The following is a 21,637-nucleotide window of genomic DNA, read 5'->3' as shown; positions in this document are numbered from 1 at the left end:
TGGGGTAAAACGTGCCAGTGATGTTGGGGCAAGTTGAGTCAATGGTTCAATTTACCCCCAAAAATTATTTTATGATATTCTAGAGACTAGAGACACTGTTTATGTTTGGTCCCTGTTACAAGTGCTACAATGTTGATGAATAAAAACCTAATTGTTGATTGATGTTAAGTTTAAGCAACACACAAACATGCTGTACATACAGTCAGGTGGCAAATTAAAGGAAAAGCCGACATAAAGTGTCTTAGTAAGATGTTGAACCACCAGAACAGCATCAATACACCTTGGCATTGATTCTACAAGTCTCTGAACTCTTCTAGAGGGATGAACATCATTCATCCAAAAGATATTCCCTCATTTGGTGTTTTGATGATGGTGGTGGAGAACGCTGTCTAAGACATCGGTTCAAAATCTCCCATAGGTGTTCAAGTAGGTTGAGATCTGGTGACTGTGAAGGTCATAGAATATGATTCACATCATTTTCATACTCATCAAACCATTCAGTGACCCCTCGTGCCCTGTGAATTGGGGCATTGTCATTGAAATGGAAACATATACACTTATGTTATTGTCTTAAGATTATGTTACACTGCCTTATAGTCAAAAGCTCATTGTAAGACTTTATGATTTCTGCTTCCCGTGTGAAAATGTTCCTAACAGGTACTATCTAAGGTGAGGTGTGGGACTCGGTCAGGTGAGGTGTGGGACTCGGTCACTGTAACTTTAGAGGGAATGTCCAAGGAGGAAAGGCAGATAAGGATTTTGGCCTTCAACTGTTAATTCTCAGCAGAGATCGAAAGAAACTCCGTAGAGATACGGTGAATGAATTAAAAATAACTGTTAGGGTGATGAATATGCAAGTACTAACACTGAACTTCATTCAGTATCTCTTCAGCTTAGCAAACTGGGAGATCTGGACTTGCAAATATGTATTCTGGATATTGCAATAAAACTCTGAAAGACAACTTGCTCTCTGTGAATTCATCTTAAATTTCCACTAAAGTCATCCTGGAAGAAACAACTCCCATCAGGATAGAAATGTTTGATCACAGGATAAAGGTGATGACTCAGAACAACTTTGTATTGATTAGCAATGACTCTTCCCTCTAGTAGGACAAGTGGACCCAAACCATGCCAGCAAAATTCCCCCCACAGCATAACAGAGCCACTTTTGTTAAATTGATGGCATTAATAAAGTTCAAAATTATCTCATATTTGTTTGATTTTGTGTAATTTTTATATCATTATTAATGGTAACACTATTTACCCCATCCCCATGCTCATTTTACCCCTACCTTGGGGTAAGTTGTGCCATAGGACTAAGTTTTTTTGATGGGTCATTGTTCTAAAACCATAATAATTAGATAACTTGTTTTAATTTCCATGGGTACACAACAACCTGAGGTATATATAGTAACTATTATTTGAAAGAAATACACTTTTATTTTACAGTAAAATCATCAAATATAAAAAGTGGCTCATGTTACCCCGTTCTCCCCAACTGGTTTTGTCTGGACAGTTATTTTTAAGGGAAAACGCAGTATCTTCCATTAGAAACCTGACCTTCTATCCCCTGGTGGAAGATGTAAACACTGATGCTTAATAGTTTTTAGCTGTATCATAGAAATTACTTATTGTTTCCACTGACACTCAGGATTTAATATTTAATATTTGTCAGTAGAAAAAGACATAAGAAGCACATCCTATAAACCAGCCTTCCATCTGCACGTCTGGGTCTGGACAGGAAACATGATCTTCATGTTGGGAAACTACAGGTGAAAGTTGCAGGTCCTCCATCACTGTGATGATATGCTGCAATGAATGAGGAAGACGTCCGGCGCTGCTCTTCCTCACAGGGAATGTGATAGGGAGAAGGCCTTTAAACCAACAGATGAAGTAACAGCACAGATAGATGCGCATCAAAATCCAAGCGGCGGCTGGCTTGATCGCAGTGAGCTGAACTAAACACGCCACAGACCCCAGACAAAACAAGAGTGTCATTGTAAACCAGAATACGACACAATAATTGTTTTATCTCAATTATCTTGTTTTCAATCGTCGGAAGCCAAATTCATAATTGAAAATAAAATTCGATTCATTATAACTTGGAAATCCATTACACCAAAATGACAACTGACATTTCAGACCCTGCTAGTTTGGCTAACAACGACTACAAAAGGTTTTGAGTTCGCCATTGCTGCAGCGCCACAGACTGTAAAATATATGGAGGTAGTCACCATGATGTCACCCATTGGTTTGTGGACTGCAGTTTTGAAGCCTCGAGTTTAGCAATTTCACCATCGCCATCTTGGATTTCACCGTCGCCATGTTAGATTTTTGGAGCCAGAAGTGACCAGCTTTGGTTAGCACTTGGTTAATAATAATAGCTTGGTTAGCTTGGTTAGCATGGTGAATTTACAATCTATGGTCAACAGTGATAATGCTAATGCTAATACTAATTTCCACTAGCAAAAAACAGGCCTAAAACCATTAAAACGTACTCACTAAAACAACCAAATGCTGAACAAGACTTTTTTAGGCGACCAAAATGTTATAATTGACTTTAATGAACTGAAAACACACTGTGAAATAGCAGTAGCTACGCCTATACGCCATTGTTATGTTACGTAATCAATGCTGTCGCCGTGGTAGCAACTTGTCAATCACATTGTAGCCACTCCCTAAAGCATACGCTGCTTTATTGTCTATTTTACTCTAAACAGGGCCATATTTTACAAAATGAACATCATGATGCATTGAAGAAGACTTGATACTAGCAATTGAGACCATAAACTCATTAGGAAAGTGTTTACTGAGGTAAGTAGTGTCATTTTCTCATAGACTTCCATACAGTCGGACTTCTTTTTGCAGCCAATGGCGGCGTCGTCTCCTGCTGGCCATTACAAAGAATGCAGGTTTAAGGCGCTTACGCATTGGCTTCACTTTTCAGACTGGGAGTGACCCGCTTTAAAGTCAGGGGGTGTGGGGGGCTGGTGGGCTGGTTAGGGCTCCCAAAAAGCTGAAGCCGGCCCTGCCCTGCTGGCACTGCCCGATCTTGTAAATATTTCCGTAGAAGGGGGGCTGGACGACCCTCGCTGCCTGCAGTAGAGACAGAAAACATGCCCACAGTGTTTTCCGCTAGTGTTTCAGTGTTTTCCTCTGTGTAAAGCTGCAGATACAGAGTACACACAGCCTGCGGAAGTTTGACGGCAGATCAGAAGCCTGTGTGAGGATGGAGCGGGGCGACGGGGACGAGAATGAGAGCAGCTCGTCCCAACAAAACACTCTGTGGAAACAGTTTCAAGCCAAAGCAAAACCGCTGCTCAGCCCCAAGCTGGGCGCCAGAGAGCCCGACGACAAGAAGGAGCGAAGCATGTGGATGTTCAAGAAGAAGAGGAAGGGAAACGTTATGGACCGGGTGATCTCCTCCTCGCAGCCCGACCTCATCTTCTCCTCTCGGGTGGATGTAGAGACGAAGGAGGCTCAGCTCTGCGGCAAAGCGGTCGGCCGGGAGAAGCTGCAGTCATCTTCCAAGCAAAGCTCAGCCAGCCCGAACAAACCCACGGTGGCTCATTTGGTGCAGTCCCACCATAAGAGCTCCTCTCTTGGGTCTGCGTGCCTGGAGAAGCTGGCCGAGCCGCCGGGTAGCAGCGGCGGAGGAGAGGCGGCAACAGCTGCAGCGGCAGCGGCGACACAGCTGGAGACGGAGGATGAACAGCCGGTGAGCTCAGTATGGTGGTTTGGCTTCTATTAGTTAAAATTTAGCTCCAAGCAACAGTCTTGATTGAATGTTAATGGATGTTTGGGCCACTGGTGGAAAGTAACTAAGTACATTTACTCAAGTACTGTATTTAAGTACAAATTGAGGTACTTTACTTGAGTATTTCCATGTGATGCTACTTTATACTTCCACTCCACTACATTTCAGAGGGAAATTTGTACTTTCTTCTCCAACATACAACACATTGTTAAAGATGAAACCAGTGGTTTCCAACCTTTTTGTCTTTTGACGTCTTACAAAAAGCAGTGTGTAGTCGGGGTCACATTTCACATGTCTATGAGTTGTTAACAGCTCCACCAAATAGTGATTTTTCCCTCTAAACTTCTCACATGCTTTCATTTCAATAAATGTTCAAATGATCCAATATTTCAGCAAAAATCAAAGATTAGAGAAAAAGAATGAAAACTGAAAACAGATTTGTGTATCAGAACTTTGTTTTTTCTTCTTTCCTCTCCCATTAATCATCTCACCACCCCTCAGATTTATCTGCTGACCCTCTAAAACTACAAATAGTCGTTTTCTTTGTGTACAGATCAAACATTAAATTGAAATCAAATGGTTACAATGCATTAATCATCATGCTTTGAGGTGTTTGTGGCTGTCGTTTTGATCTTTGAACAGAGCCATGTTAGCTGTTTCTCCTGCTCCCAGTTTTTATGTGAATATCGCCTCCCAGCTATATCTCCGACCCACATGACCACGGTATCAGATTTCTCATCTAACGCTTGGAAAGAAAGTGAATGAGCATATCTCCCAAAGTCTTTATATTATTACGTAATTAGCATTATCACAGCGGTTTGGAAGGTCTGCAATAGGCCTTTTTCACAGCTGACAGTTTGATTTGTCATAGTAGGAAAAGCACAACTAATACAGAAACAGCACCAGGACCCTGAAACTGAAGCAGTGAAGTGGAATTGAAATGTCATTAGTTATATCATTTACATATGTACTTCTCCTACTCTGACATGTAGAAAAGCAGTAAAAAAAAAGGCCCATGAAGGCAGAAAACTAATGACAGAGCTGTAGTGATGACCAGGATGCTGGACTAATGTCTGAGACTGAGGTGTAGCTCTGCAGGACTAGTGGTGTAGAGGAAGAGGAAAAGTGCATTTCAGGGGGTTTAAATGTGTTAAAAATAATCCCCATGACACCACCACTTTTTTTTTTGGAAGGACAACTGGCAAGCATCCGTAATTAGGAAGGGAGGCTCAAGTGGTGCAAAGTCTTTTAAGCCAAGTTTCGGGGATCTAATTGATACGACGCTTTGCCAAAAAGTGATTGACTGGAGAGAGAGATCTGGTATTTACTGTAGCGTGTGGTGTAGCGGGAGAAACCGACCAGGAAACGAGGGAGGAAATTAGAGAAACTGACTATGACAACCGCCTGATAGTTGTGACTTAAATATTGCAAAGTTAAATCACTACAAATGTCAAATATACATTACTGTTGAGTAGTAGATATCGTCATATATTTTGGCAGAAATGTTGTCTTTTCCTGGTTTTAAAAGCTGCGTCACAGTAAAATGATGTCATTTTCTGAACTTACCAGACTGTTGTAGCTGTTTCATTATTTGCCTTAATGCCACTTAGTCATTATATCCACATTACTGATGATTATTTATCAAAAATAATCCCTAATCCCTACAATATTGTTGATTGAAGTATTTCGTCAAAAATATTGTGATACTTGATTTTCTTTGCAGGCAAGTATCTGTAGACACATGTATAACTTACATATTTTTTTGTTTATTTGTCTCTTGTTCATCCATGTTGTGTCCTTAATTTTAGGGCAACATGCCATGTATTATTTTTATATGTAAAAAGGTCACAGATATGATGATGTTTACTACTATAAGATCATCATAAACATTAAGACTAAGTGATTTTTCCCTCACATTTCTGAAGATCATATTGCCGTTTTGTTTTCCTCTGGGACGTCCGGCGCTGTCGTCTACCTGTACAGACCTGTACGGGTCACATGTCAGGTGTTACGGAGGCGGAAGCTGCAGTGTTTGTCTACTTCATGGCTCAGGTCCCTGTAAACACCCACGTCCCTGTAAAACACGTTAAACAAACACAGCAACAGAAAAACAAGAGTCATTATTTGGAGGTTATTGAACAGTGTGATTTGTTGAAAGCCCCCGTCTGAGCCGTATTTATGAGGATGCTGCGTAACGGCTGATTGGTTATTGAAGATGTGTCTCTTATTGAGTTTCCTCTGTGTGTGGAGACAAACAGCTCATGTGCTTTAAGGCTGTTTTTTTTTTTCTTTTCACAAGACAAATAGTCGTGAGGTTAGATAATACTGTCAACAACTATTTGTATCTGTGTGTTATTGTGTGTTTGAGCGTTCACGCAACTGAATCGCACTCGACCGTCTCTTTCTATCAGCTCATGTGTTGTTCATCCTTGTCAGAGAAGGTTAGCATTATGACTTCAGGGTGTTTGTGCGGTTATTGCAGCGTCTTAGTGATACATGCTGAGTGGCTTTTTGTTATGTATCATCATCCAGGCGAATGTAAAGTTTTGTTGTCGGTGCAGGAGGTGAAAATTGGACTTTCAATGGTGATTATTAGTGTTTGAAGCATATAAACATTTCTTGGAATTAGTTTTGTTGACTTTACATTTGTTCCGAGGACATTATGATTACACTGCTGCTCTTTACAATCGATACCTTGTTAATTGATGGAACGGCTGCAACACTTATCGTCATTATCGGTTAATCTTCCGATTCTTTTTCTCCTGAAAGTGGCTGAAACCTACAGAGACTGAACAGACCACATATTAAGATTGTTTCCATCAACTGGCACCAGCTTTTAAAGTCTTTGACAGTGAGGAAGGAGCATAAGCCGCATGACTAAGGTGGTACGTATCCCCCAACTGTATGATTTTATCTGCTGACTGTAAACACCAGCTGACCCAGACTGGAACAGTCCAGCTCCGACTCGCTCCCATCAGCCTAAATCAGATTCATAACTGGCTCAACATTCATCAAGTGTGTCCTCGCCTTTAGTCAGTGAAATGGTTTAAAAATACTGAAAAAAATAGCAATCACAATTTGTCAGAGGCCATGGTGACGTCTACAGTTTGCTTGCCTAACAGTCCAAAACCTTTAATAGGACATATTCTGCATATTTCCAGGTATATATTTATATTCTGGGGCTCTACTGGAATATCTTTGCATGATTTACAGTTAAAAACTCCTTATTTATCTTCTACTGGTCCTTTATGCAGCCCCTCAGTTCAGCCTCTGTCTGAAACAGGCCGTTTTAGCTCCTGTCTCTTTAAGGCCCGCCTCCTGATGAGTCCACTCTGTTCTGATTGGTCGGCTTCAGATGTTCAGGAGGCTACAGAAACAAACTATAATGGCAGGATTTCACTTCTAAAACACATCTGTACATGTTCGAGTCCAAATCCGATCTGTAATTCACAAGTGGACGACGTGAACGACCTGTAGATCGACCTCAGCAACGAAGGCGACTGAACGGACGGCCGTTTGTGGGCGTGTGCAAACAATCTGATGTCAGTTCGAGAAGGAAATGAAGAGCTTTTCACCTTCAGGCAGCATTTCTACATACGTTAACCTCAAGTTTTTGGAACCATGTTTAACATCCAACATAAATAACTAACTAAAGACCTCTCATGATTTCGGTGCGTCTGTCGAGCCTTGATGTTTAACCTGCAGTGGGCTTATGGGAAATATCGAATAAACAATGATGATATATTGTTTTTTAAAGAAATCACCATCCTCATCTAAACATAGGCGGTGAACAACAGGACATACAGTTGAGTAAGAGTGGATCTGTAGTTATTTAAATTACAGAACCAGGAAGTATCTACGTCCCTTCATCCTTTACCAGCTGCAGCGTCACTGATTTATCTTTCCTTACACATAAAGTTTTCTTTGACAGTTTTTTTTTAAAGGTCTGTATTTTAGGACACTAGACTGGCCTTAAATCTGTCTGTGACCTTAAGAGACTTGTCTCCTGTCAGTCAGGCTCACTCCTCTGGAGGAGGATTATAATCAGGCCAACCAGCACCTGATTCCTTCATCTTCCTCCCCTCCTCCTGACCTGTTGCTCCTTCTTTCATTCAGCTTTAACACTCACTCTTCCCACACTCACTCCTTCTATGCTGCCGCTCTGTTCCTGGGAGATACTTTCTGAGCTGACAGAAGTTTCTTTTTACCTGGAAGCTGTATCCTCATCGTCTCTATGATGTCCCCCTCATAGTTGCTCTATTTTAAAAAAAACATCCCGACTCCCCTCTTTCCACCTTCCACCACCTCGTCCTCCTCGACCCTGGATCTCTTGATCAGCGAGGCCCCGGTGGCTGACACCCGTCTAGCGCTTCGAGGGTTATTTCGCTGTTCCTCTTGCGATGACGCCTTCTCGCTGGCCTCCACGTGTGGACGGCTGCTGTCGGTGAGCACCATCACTCTTTCATTTCTGCCTAGATAATGTGCAGCTCTGTATTTATCTCGTGTTATTTGCATTTAAACTTTTGAATACATTTTTGCATAGAAGGAGGACTGTGGATTTTAGCCCCCCATCATTTATATTGTAAGTGCATTATGAAAGGATCTAATGGTCAGGAGGAATAATTACAGCAAGAAAAACCTCTTTTAGTGTTCCTCTGGGCTCCTGACCGTCCTTTAATATATCTTGCTGGTGCTGCAGCTGCATTGATATCAGCTCCAGCTATAAATATAGACTAATTAGTAAGTTTGAGCTCTCGTACGTAGTAAAAAGCTGCATTTATGTAATTTAAGTTAATCTAAAAGTAATCAGTCCTCATTTATGCAACTTAAATCACTTTTGGAAGGGCTCTCTAGTGTGTGGAAAAGCTCAGAGAGGGGAAACCCTGGCGTTGTGTCATAAGATTTGAATGAATGAATAATGAAGGCATCCTCGCTGCTCCAGCTGAGCGTAAAGTAAGCCGGATTTCGGAGAGTCTGATCTTCTGCCAGCGAGCTGGTCTGAGCAGACGGAAACACAAGGAGGGGTGCTTCTGCCTCAACACGAGACCGTCCTTCCCAAGAAAAACAACAACAGCGTGACGACAGAATCGTGTTAGCAAATCTAAAACATGTTTACGTTGCAGTGACAGCGCCCTCTAGTGGTCGTAGTAATTATGATGGTAGCAAAGGAGGAAATCAGGTGACATTATTATAAAATTAGTTGACAAAAATATCCTTTAAAAACATATATTAGAGAAACTGAAATTGTGAAGTGGAGCATTACTTTCATTAGTATCGCCCACTTGAAACAACCACTAATAAAGTATAACTTCCTTTTGCTTTACAAACAGGAAGTAGTGAGAGCGGTGCACGGTTTGCACTGTCACGCTATTCGTGCATGTGAAGAAGTCTTTTTGTTGTCGGTTGTTTCAGCTCTGCAGAGAGACTCGCATGTGTGCTGCCACTTCCTCAATTATACAACCACAAAAAAAAACCAACCAGTAACTACAGTCTATTGTTTTCTAGATGAATCCATCAGACGTCGGGTCCATAAAATGTCCGAAAATAATGAAAAACGTTGATCACTTTCTCCCAAAGCCCAAGATGACGTCTTTAAATGTCTTGTTTTGTCCATAAACCAAAGATATTCAGTTTACTGTCATAGAAGACTAAAGAAACCAGGAAATATTCACATTGTTATCTTCAAATTCAATATTTAATATATCAGCTCTGGTAGAATTTGTAAAATGTTGCACTTTGGCTTTTATTTTCTTTAATTTTTTGATTTATTCATTTATTTTTGTCCAATATTTGTATTGAATGTTGTCATATTACAGAAGAGAACAGACCAGACCTTTCTTTGTTCTGTCTTTTGACTATTAATGATAATAATTTACTGTTTAATGTTTAAGTGCAATAGGTCGTTGGAGTAAAAGTTGGTTCATAGATTTATATTTGTATACAGGAGTCCTTGTTTGAGCTGCAGTGATACTTGCTGAAGACGTTTCCAGATATAAAACACTCAAAAGACGACACAACCAGTGATTTCATTTCATTTTATGCTTTTTTTATTTCTTTTTTTGTGGGGGTTGGAGGATTTTCCTGCAGGTGAGTCATACAGGCTCTGATGAAGACTTCATGCAGATTATGAATAAATTTTACCCAAAAGATCACAGACACACGAGGTGATTATTTCGCTGTTTTTGTCCTTTGCAGCGACGCCTTTTCAGACATTAACTCGAGCTCACGCTGTCACACTTCTGCAATTTTTCACAAATTACAGCCTCGTTGAGTTTCAGTACATTCCCCTCATGAGGAGAACGTGTGAGATTGTATTTCTCTAAAACACATTACTCCTTTCCTCTGTTAGCTCCTTCTGCCTCTCTGTTACTGTATTGATCACCACAGATCCGTATTGGCAACAGGATTGATTTTAATGGACCCTTGAGGTTTGACCATCACGGTAAGGCGGTCTGCTGTTGACATGAAGATCTGTTACTCTCCTCGGGGCTTTTTATTGACTTTCTTTTAGCCTCCCTCTCCAGCGTCTGAAATGATCACTTGCTGTGTGCTTCTTGACAGACTTTTGAAGTTTGTAGTTCAAAGAATTTCAAGTTCAAGTGTCACTTGACCGGTTTTACACATAAAGGTCAGTTTACTCGTCTACTGAAACTGTAAAAACAGGTTTAAAGCATCTTCTGTGGCTCTGGAGGAGCAAACAGGCTCAGAGCTAATGATTACTTTCATTATTATATTGACTTCAGAGCCAACAGTGATGCCTTCAGTCTGCTGGTTTTGTCGAACCAACACACCAGAACATAAAGATATTCAACATGTTGGAAGGAAGAACAGCAAATTCTCACATTTAAGAAGCTGGAACCAGAAGATGTTTGCATGTTTGCTTGAAAAATGAAGCAGTTAATTGAATAACTGACTTATCGTTGCGTTTGAGAGACGTGGGTGTTACCAGGCAGGGAGGATCAAATGAAAGACACTGTGGAGTTACGTAATGAGATATGAAGGATTGAGAATTTAATTTATTTCATACTAGTGAATAAAAGTCTGAATATTTCAGCCTCTGCTGCTTCAGTTTTAACCACCACTGTTTGTTTTTTGCTGGACGACTCATGAAGTTGGCTTTGTTCGATTGTTTTTGACCCTTTTGATTAATTTGAATATAACATTTTATCTGTTCTATTTATTTTCGTCCCACTAGTGATGTGGTTTAATGATGGTAAAGTCAGTCAGTTGGTCCATCGGTTTGGTTCAGACTGAAATATCTCAACACTAATTAGATGTATTGCTATGAAATGTGGTTCAAACATTCATGTTGCCCAGAGGAGGAATTATAATAACTTTGCTGATCCATTAAGTTTTCATCTAACAGCATTATTATTATTTTTGTTGATTTTATTTGGTAGGGACGATGCAATTTAACATAGTTCCAGTACAGAGCATGAAACTGACGTGCTGCACAGAGACTTTATAGCTATTGCTAATTTTCAGCTCTTGTTCCCAGTTGGTCTTTTTACATATACAGTGTAATTAACCCTCCTGTTGTCTTCCCGGGTCAAAATTGACCCTGACTAAACTTTTACATAAACCAGTCTGCCATAATCCATCAACATATATTCCTCTGATCTCAACTATAGTTAAAATAATTCATAGTTTCTTAGTCAGGATACTGTTTTGAAACCATTTCAGTTTTTTTTGATGACAGCACATAATGACACACAAGCACAACAATGAGTGTTAAAATATACAGCTTTCATCATCATAAAATCACGGTGCACCACAGATATGGAAGTACATCTGGTCTATCTGGTCAATATTTTCAGCTGTCTGATACTTTGATTTATGATCAAATATCAAAACTAATGACTTTCCCATCAGCCTCAGCTGCGCTTGGTGTTTAGTGCTCATTAACTCAAAGCACCTCTGTGCTCATGTGCGGCCTCACAGAGCTGCTAGCATGGCTGCACGAATCGAAATTGCGAGGAAACAATATTAAAATGATTTAGAGATGAAGGTGTCAGAGAATAAACCTGTGAGACAGCAGTGAGAGTCTCTGGCTCAGGATCTTGTGGCAGTGTGACAGAAAAGATTAAGTACTGACAGCGTTGAATCATTGAGCAGTCACAGGAAGAGAATATCACACAGTCGCTGTCTAGTTGAAGTACTTGTGCTCTCTGAGTTGTAAAATGTCTATTTTCTTTGGATAATTGCCTTCTTTCACAGAATAACTGAGGTATGTTGGCTTGTATCCTGAAGCCTTGGCCGCAGGCACAGATGTGTAAACATAAACACATAGTCCTAAAATAAGCGTGGAGCTGATGGGATTGTATGTGTTCTGATGCTATTCTCAGTTTGGTCACTTTGCTTCCTGATTTAGTGCCACAAGACAGTTAATCCTCTGTAAGCAGCTTGTTAACTATGAACAGCCTGGTTTCTCTGTTAAACTGTGTGACTCAGCCCTATACCGGCCTTTTTGGCAGTTTTGGCTGCAGCACTCATCTGTTTCGACTGTTCGTGCCCACCGAGGGGATTAGACGAACTGTATTGTGAGTTAAGGCATTTTGGAGCTGTGCCACGATGAAGCAGTAAAACCTACCGCAGCCGTTATCATCACAAGAGGCAAAGTAACACCTCGGGAGCCGCCTCAGACTGGATGTTTATGCAGACACATTCTGCTTCTGTCAGCTGTCTTTCTCTTTGAGGTTGCTAGCAGCTACCAAAGGAAAAATCTGGTGCATTGTTTAAACTCCCCAGCCACAAGTCAGCTCGTTACACGAGAGCTACCAAACACGCACATAAAAACTGTGACTGGCAGAGTTTTAAGAGAAGAAGAAACAGAGAAGAACAAGTTGAGAAGACTGAGCTCATGTCTGAAACCTCCACAAGTCCTCACATTTAAAGCATTTTGGGGAATATGCTCAATCATTTTTGATATTAATCTAGTTTGTGCATTAAGTGAAAAGCTACAGCTAGAAGGCTATGTTAGCTTAGCATAAAGACTTAAGGCAGGGGAATCATTTAGCCTGGCTCTGTCCAAAGTTCAAAAATACACCTGCCAAAAAGAGGTAGCTGATATATTGATCAATATAGTTTATTGCAGATACTTGGGTATCTGTGTAAGTGGTAATAAATTGCAGTGCAGAAATGCCAAGCAAGGTTTAAAGGGGACATGCTTTTTGTGATTTTCAATTATCTTTAAAACTGTTATAATGTCGGATGTTAAACATGGTCAAACTTCCAAAACTTGAGGTAAACTTAAAAATGCTCCCTGTAAGACAAAACCCAGGGCGTCAACCTGCTCTGAACACTTTGTTTGCAAAGTTACGACTACTTCCTCTTCATCATGACGTCAGATTATCGGCTGACTGTTCTGTAGTCTTTGTTGCTAAGGTCGTTGCTAAGGTTGTTGCTAAGGGGTTTCCATGTGTTGTTCATTTTGTCCGCTCTCATATTTCATATCATATTGTACAGATGGATTTGAGAAGTTGACATTTGGAGTAAAGAAGGAGAAAAAGAAGTGAAATCCTGCTACTATAGCTTGTTTACGTAGCCTCCAGCTTCCTGAAGCTGACCAATCAGAACAGAGTGGGCTCATCAGGAGGCGGGGCTTTAAAGAGACAGGAGCTAAAACGGCCTGTTTCAGACAGAGGCTGAACTGAGGGGCTGCATAAAGAACCAGTAGAAGATAAATAAGGAGTTTTTTTTTAACTGGAAATCATGCAAAGATATTCCAGAATATAAATATAGACGTGTGAGAGGACGTGGAAGCTGGGCAAGCGTGGAGGAGTGCAAGCTAGGCTAACTGCTAACCCATACAAACCGGCAACAATCATGCTGCCTAATGTTCTCTGGACAACAAAATGGATTATCTCACTCTTCCATCAGTGCTGGTCATTTGTTGAGATGCAAGAGCGGTCTACATCCAACTGAGACATGTACTTACGTTATCCTTTCTGTTGGAGGAACAGCATTTCGTTTTTTTGTTTGTATACAAATACACAAGAAACATGACAATAAAAACTAAATCTTGAATCTTGAAATGTGCAGAGTATGATCCCTTTAAATTCACCAAATGGACACAAACACAAATGAAAGATAATGTTGCTGTGTGTTTACCTCATAAAAACAGCTTTACAGGGTGATAATACGTCAGTGTTTTCATCTTTTACTGTTGCCCTGAAGTAACATTAAGTTGACCTGGAACACCTCATCCTCTCCCCGTTGGTTGACTTTATCTCCTTATTTAACATCATCATGTCTGAACTGGATTTGCCCCACTTGTCACACTCCGAGCTGAGGACAGAGACTACATAACATTTCAACAGCCCTCCTCCACACAGCCAGCCACGCCATCCTGCTTCCTCATGTTACAACACAGAATGGTCTCAATTATTTTATTACCGTGTTTTCAGCCCACTGGAATTTTCACAGTGTTGCCAGTGCACATGTTGGCACACCGTTCACGTTTTCAGCCTCAGGAGATACGTCTGTGTTTCATAATGTTTGTAGCTGATTTCTTGTTATCTCAGTTAGCTGATATAATGCTTTAAAAATTGGTGATATAAGGTTACACCTCAGCTATCTACTCGAGTTCATGTACTTGGTAATTATTTAGAACTTTTGGGTTAATTGTAAAAAAAAAGAGTATTTGTCAGCCTTCAAACCTGATTTTTGTTGAAACTTTTATGTTAAGCACTTTGTGTTTGTGTTATTATTGCTGCGTCATGTTTCAGACACTGTCACATCCTCTCTGTGTCATGCTTCCATCCCAGTCTGGCTCTGTGTCCCACCACCAGTCCACCAGTTGCCCTCAGGCTTCTCTGCCTGTTTTAGACTGGACTGAGTGGGAAGAAGCACAGATAAAGAGAGGTTACAGATTATATTTAAGGACCACTTGAGCTACTTTTGCTTTCTACATTGACTGTCATTGGAACTAAGTGCTAAAGTGAACTGAAACACTAGTTATGTTTTTCTGAGCTGCAGTTTGCTTTGTGTTGTTGTGTTGTGCTTGACAGACTGATTTATTCATGTTGACGTCAAGTTTATTCGGCTGTGTGCGCTCGTTGTGACTTGTGCACTTATTTGAGTTGTGTTCATGTGAGTTCTGGGACGGTTTGTGCATGGTTATATTGTATTTTCTGGGGGTTTTTTTTTGGTTTTCTGTTTGCTCTGTGTTTACCTTCTGTGTTTCTGTGCTCCACAGCTGCCCTGCATCAGTCTCGTTAGCCCTGCCCTACTCACTGTGTCTTTCCTCAGCCAATTAGCTCCCAGCCTGTTCCAACTGCACCGCATTCTCTCATCAGTTTGGTTTGTAATTAAGTCCTGGTGTTCAGTTCAGTTTTACTTTGCCTGCACTCGAGCCAGAATAAAGACGTGATTCTTCAGCTTTGCTCTGCCTTCGGTCTCCTGTGCTCCATTTAACAGTCTGGCCTCAGAATCAGAGCCATCAGAGCTTTCACTGTGCAGAGTGTTTGCTTTTATCTCCTTGCAAACCTTGCTAAGTTTTTAAAGGGTTAGAGCTCATTAAGAACATTTCATTTTAACAAGATAAACAAACCCAGATTTAAAAGGTGGCGGGCAGACAGCGAACAGCCTGAGACTCACTATCACTGCTGGACGCCTTTGGATTGTTTTTGGACTATTTAAAGTGAAGAAATATGCTGCTCTTTTTTGTACCATTACTTTGCTGTAGTTAATTATATTTGCTCCACTTACCTTTTAGCTTAGGTGACAGCATGATGCCAAATGTCATACATACACGTTTATTCAGACTAACCATTTAACCACAACGCAGTATGATCTGCGTAAAGTGTTCGACACAGTCAATCATGATGTTTTAACATCAAAACTCTCTGAATTTGATTTTTCATCTAGAGCACTGGCATGGATGTCTTCATATTTATCTAATAAGATACAATGTGTTAAAGTTTGTGATGCACTGTCCAGTAACATGTAGTTAACAGTAGGTGTTCCACAAGGGTCAGTGTTAGGTCCCCTATTATTTAGCCTATATATTAATGATCTCCCTCAACAGCGACACGATGTAGAACTGCAAATGTATGCAGATGACACTGGTGTTTATATACACATGCAAAAACAGCTGAATTAGCAGCTGCTAAGCTAACAGTTGCGTTGGGAAGGATCACACATTGGCTTGATCAATCATATGAGTCTAAATGTATACAAGACAAAAGGCATGGTACAATCTCCTAACATTGATATTCCCAAAGGTGAAAGGATTGACATAGTCACTGATTTTAAATATCTTGGTGCGACACTGGATCCAAATTTGTACAATGAAAAACATTCATAGAAAGTTAGAATGTACCAATAGTGTTGAGCAAGTACAGTTTGTGCTGATTTTATTGAAAGACTCAAGCCAAGCCTCATCTATTCCTCTGCTGACCTGTGTCCTCAAAAGCTCTTCAGTGGATGAAAGAGGTCCAAGTAATCAATATATGGTCAACAGACCATATTTTTATATATATATATATATATACAAACACAAAAGCTCAGTCATACACTACTGAAATGCCGATACTTTGGGATGACCTTGAGACACTGTGCATCCATAATTATTTCTGCAAGTTTCTGATGGGCCACAGAATCCAATTCAATCCACTCCTTGTCCCTGTTCTCAACTAGAGGACCATGGTAGCAGCTACCTAGTGCCCATGAATGCTCTCCCCTAACGCGAAGTAGGCTGATCCACATGAAAAAATGCAAGTCACTGGAAGAGTAATGTCAACTTCTGTGGCGTGTGAGCATATGTAATGCTGGCCTGCATAGAATATAGAGAAGTGCACAGACTTGTGAAAATCTAACCATTTGTGATACATGCCAATTAGCTATTGGTGGAAATACTCATTCAGATAATTAAAACACACACAGGGCCATGTGCACCATGTCTACAGTATGTGATCAATCAAATAAAAAAATGAATCCATTCAACATGTCTCTCTTTTGGATTAGTTGCAATCCACAAGCCAAATATGCTTTCACTAATACTTACAAAGAAGCTGTCATAGCCATCTGTAGCCACCTTCCATTAGTAACAGAAATGGTTGCAAATGTCTTTACTCCACTGCCAGAGGATGAAGCTTCACTTCTGTTGGCTTGCCCGTAAATGGAAAATTAAACATCACAAAGGAGGGACATCTCAAAAGATTATAAAGGCACATACAACAAAAATGTATTAAACCTGAAAAAGAGAATTTATGAACTTACTGCTAGTAGTCTTCTTGAAAGGTTTTTTGAGCCGTGCCACACATAAAGGGAGTTCTGAACCCCCTTATCTTTGAATTTCCTCCTGCCTGGATCTGTATGGAGAGAACAAATACAAGAAACACAAACCCAGTACATAAAGACACAGTAATTACAGTCCAGTAGGCAGATATATCGCTGTTAGATCAACTGTATCTACACAAACACTCCTGAAATCTGGGAATGAGCATCAGTGCATATTTCAGTCAGCTTGACTTGTCGATGAAGACTCTCAAATGTTCCTTCTTTCTCCATGATAGCAGAGTTTCTCTCAGTCTCCCTCTTGTTAGTGTTGGTTATGTAGAATATCTTCTTTGTGTCATTCTCTGTGGCAGAATACATGCAATAATCCAGGACTGTCCATCCAGCCCAATTAAAAAGGCATCATCACAAACTGTAACAGAGTCAACAGTCAGAGCTGTGTGACAAACCTCACTGCAGGTGTGCACATTGAATTCTTCTTGACCAAAATAAGAAGTGGTAGCAAATGTTTAAAATACAAACTCATCCAGTGCCACTACACTCTGTTTGGACTGTAGCTGAGCAATAATGTCTCTTTGCTTTATTTCCCAGAATTCATTGATTGCGTCCACACAGTAGTGGTCCTGGATCCTGTAGGACACGGTCCCGTTATGCTATTTCGGCATAGTTGTTTCATGACAAAAGGATATTGGTAGACAGAAGGAAGTCTCCCATACTTCAGAGTGGTTTGGGAAGTCCACCTCCACACAATATAACCTCGAGGACACATCTGGAATACAGTTTATCATCAGTGCATTTATGTAAAATTGTAATTTTCAACTAAGTTTTCCTACAAATGAAAAGTCATATGAGATCTATACTGAGACAGGAAAACGACCCATTCAGTAGTTACAGCAGTGTCCCTTGACTGTATCACAACTTCAAATGGTTTTGATGCACCCCAGTATTGTCTGGTCTTGAGGTCCAGAGTCTTGAATGTGTTGACAGGTAGGTGGAGGTTTTCTACTAGCTGTCTCAAGCAGCTGTGATCTGTGATCTATGCAGGATGCCCGATTATATTCACAAATAACTTTTTATGGTGCCTGAAAATGATGGCATGTCTGCTGCTGCATCATCTTCACTATCATGCACTCTATCTTCAATGCTAATTTCAAGAAGAGCAACCAGAGAGATGTTTGTTTTTCAGAGCCCCACCAGTCCTGCTGACATAATATAGTCATGAAAAAAAAACCCCACAGCTAACACACCATTACTGGACTGAGTGCAAAGCAAAGGATAGAAAACCTACTGAACATAAATGCATGGTTTGTGGTCTGGATCATCAGTTCCTCGGTGAAAGCTTCCAAATCCTCTGTGTCCTCATCCGGATACCACCTTATATCCTCCCAGTCAATGCAGATAAGACCAAAAAAAACTGAATTCAAATGCAATCACAAATGGAAACAAAAGGCAGGAAGTTTTTTCTTTGGGGGGGGCCATTTACATTCAGACCTGAAGGAGCCAGGAAGAAGGGGGTAGGAGGGGCTCCCAGACTCAACTATCGAGTCTGAAGTCATTCAAATGTGTATTCTTCATCAAAACACACAGTGACTTACGTGGCATTTTTAAGGCATCTGCACTGACTGTGTCCTCCATTCAAAATAACTGATGACTGAAAACATAGTGAGAATAGTAGGGTGTTATTTTATGTTGCTAAATTGATCGAGTACATTCACGTCTATGTGTGAGCAGCCACAGAGAAACTGTCTGCTGGAAAATAATGTTCTTCATTTCTAATAATCACTCCGTTTCCTGTCTAAATGGTGATAAGAAATACACAGGGTGTGGGTTGATTCCTGTCTGCGGCCCTCAATGTGTGAAATCAACTTCTGTATACAAAACATCTTTGATCCATGAGACATCAGCCAACCATCAAAATGCAAATAAGGTAGATTCAGGAAAAATAATGGGTTGAGAGACAGAGGGGAGACTAGACAAGATGCTCTTCTCAAGCTCCTCCACTACTTCCATGTATAAAGATTTCATGTTCTGCTCTCTAAATAAAACTACAGACCTGTTAATTTGAACAGATTATGAGGTTAAAACAGTCAAACAGAGAAATCAAAGGCCAAATATGTAATTAGAACAGTTTATCTCACCTTTCAGACAAACGGCAGTGGAGATTCTCTAGTCGTTCCAGCCTTATACGGTGCAGAAATATTTGTCTCTTTCGCATCAAACATCATCAAATGAATGATATGTAAGCACATATTATATAATACTATATTATACTTCTACTCTACCACATTGCATCTTTAAAAACTTCAATAACTGCACACTTGTCTAATGTATGTAGTATGTTATCCTATGTTTATATTTTATATTTGTTTTTTCTTATATTCTTGTATTGAGCTATTTTATTGTTATTTTCTAGTGTTGATATGTATATTTACTGTGTATTTACTGGATAACTGCTGCTGTAACACAAGAATTTCTCAATTTAGGATCGTTAAAGTACATCAATCTGTCCATCCAACACAGCACCCAAAACACAACGGAGTAAAAACTAGCAAGAGTTAGCTAAAGCTACAGTGACCGAAGAGCACCGTAGGTTTGTAGCTAAGCTAACAAAGAAGTTAACGTTACTTAGCATAGCATTTCAACTTATGCATCAATCCAAATGATCCCAAAGTGCTAGTAAACCTGTGTTTTTAGGTCTTCATGGCAATAAAACAATTACACACCACAATATAGAGCGAACAACTACACAGCACGTAATGTAACTAACGTTAGCAAGGTTGTGGGTTAACTAACTGTTGCTACAGTTGCTGCTGTGAAGTGAACATGCAGAGACTCTCCTGCTACTTAAGCTAACATCACAACAACAGCACCTCTTCGTAAACTAGACAGTAAGCTGGATGTCTGTGAGCAGGTGTTGGTTATGTGAAATATAGTAAAACTAACGTTACCCATCTGTCCGAATATAGCAACCTCCACATCTGTCTCCAGGCCTTTCAACTTTCGGCTTTTCGCCCTTGACCTTTTTCTTTAATTTGTGTTCTTCTTCTCCTCTTTTCTCCTCTCTTCTTCTGGACAACACCAGATTTACCGTCCCTCTTGCTCCTAATGCTCCTCCTACCACCCCATCTCCCCTCCCCCTGTCCTTAGCACGAGTATGAGCTGTTGCTGATCGGCCGGAGTAGTGTTTTGTAGCTCGGTCCGACCCGCTGTTTACATGCCCGTTTACAGAGCCAGCGCTGTGTATGGACACACAGAACAGACAGCTATCAGACCATGAGGAGATGTTCGCAAAGTGTATTGGATTAGAATCGCTGACTCTACCTTTTAAAGCTGCCATAATCAATAATTTTACATAAACACTGGGATCAGATGTCAGTGTGTAATGTGTTTGGCTCGTAGTGATGAACCTACAGAGAATTATCAGCGACTCTGCAGCTCCTCTCGGCTTTGCGGAGCTTTATAGTGAGTTTCAGCTCGTTGTTTATCTGTCTGGCTGCAACTTTCTCATAGTGTTGTTTTGGTGCATGCAGCTGTTTTCAGATGTAATCTAAAAGATAAAAAGTTATTTCCACCTTGCTTCTCTCTGGCTGTATCTGTGCTAATGACTGCTGACACAGGTTAGTTTCTCACTTTCACAGGCTGAGGTTTCTGGTTTTTGTGTATAGTTTTGTGGTTACAGTTGAGGTTATTGATTTTACAGAGTTTCTGCAGCCTGTTACAAGACAACAAAAATGTCCAGAAAAGTGTTCCTAGAAACATTCATCCTCTCGTGCATCTGCATCACGTAGTGCAGCAGTGTCCAGGCTGCGAACGTCTGCGATGTATCTTCAGTTTCTGCTTTGCTACAGGTGCTACACAGATGATGGTGCTGCAATGGAAGTTAGGATTATACAAGAATGGAAAAACCCTTCAGCTCAGAATCACTGTGATCAGTCGGGGAGGAAGCTGCTCTCTTGTAATTTCCTGTCAGTGTTCACCCCCTGGGACGCAGCTGAGTGAGACACTTCAGTCAGTGTCGGTGGATGCAGACAGAAGTAGTTAAAGCAACGTTTTAGCGACGGCTTGAAACACCTTTTTTAGTTCTTTCTTTTAAAAAATGCTGGTGAGGTTTCTGTGAAGAGTTTGGACTGTACGGTGAGAGAGTGACTGTTTGTAATGAATGCATTTGTTTCCTCTAACAGGGTGTGGGTGCACCGTGCTCCTCAGGGCCCCCCGTTGAGCAAGCAGCCCTCCCCAGCTCAGGGATGTACAAGCTGGACATCGAGCTGAAGAGAGGACACAACCTGGCCATCCGAGACAGAGGAGGTAGAGTCATGTTTACACTTTTTTTTTTTTTTTTTTTTTTGCTTTTTCACTTCTTGTTTTTATGCAAACAACTTTTTTGTTTCTTTTAGGTAGCAGTGATCCGTACGTCAAGTTCAAGCTGGCTGGTAAGGAGGTGTTCAGAAGCAAAACCATCCACAAAAACCTCAACCCGGTGTGGGATGAAAAGACGACTTTAATACTGGATTGTCTGAGTGAACCTTTGTATGTAAAGGTAAAGACTTGGACACACACACACACACAGCTTTTAAAAATTCATTCTCTGTATTTTTTTGCCTTTAATGGTCAGCTGATAGTAGATAAGCAGACAGGAAACAA

General features: G+C 40.6%; 1 protein-coding gene and 1 long non-coding RNA gene across 6 annotated transcripts in view; one reads left to right on the top strand and one right to left on the bottom strand.

The window, feature by feature from the left end:
• Positions 1-2,913: 2,913 nt before the first annotated feature.
• Positions 2,914-21,637, top strand: part of mctp1b (multiple C2 domains, transmembrane 1b) — a 40,275-nt gene continuing 21,551 nt past the window's right edge. For 3 of the 5 annotated variants that reach the window (XM_044332957.1, XM_044332956.1, XM_044332955.1), the window contains exons 1-3: positions 2,915-3,718; positions 21,178-21,301; positions 21,391-21,533. In XM_044332957.1, the coding sequence (XP_044188892.1) occupies positions 3,230-3,718; positions 21,178-21,301; positions 21,391-21,533 (756 nt within the window). In that variant the 5' untranslated portion in view covers positions 2,915-3,229. Of the gene's footprint in view, positions 3,719-20,537; positions 21,099-21,177; positions 21,302-21,390; positions 21,534-21,637 lie in introns of those variants that run through there. The other 2 variants (XM_044332954.1, XM_044332958.1) reach the window with 2 other exon arrangements.
• LOC122968090 lies at positions 17,883-19,368 on the bottom strand. The gene is made up of 3 exons (XR_006398743.1): positions 18,592-19,368; positions 18,285-18,370; positions 17,883-18,195 (listed from the first exon to the last, which is right to left on the bottom strand). It is a non-coding gene; the product is annotated as an uncharacterized LOC122968090 (long non-coding RNA).

This window comes from Thunnus albacares, chromosome 18 (genome assembly GCF_914725855.1).
Source record: "Thunnus albacares chromosome 18, fThuAlb1.1, whole genome shotgun sequence".
NCBI classification, from domain to species: Eukaryota; Metazoa; Chordata; class Actinopteri; order Scombriformes; family Scombridae; genus Thunnus; species Thunnus albacares.
The sequence above is the reverse complement of the archived record's forward strand: the minus strand, read 5'-3'. Positions and strand labels throughout refer to the sequence as shown.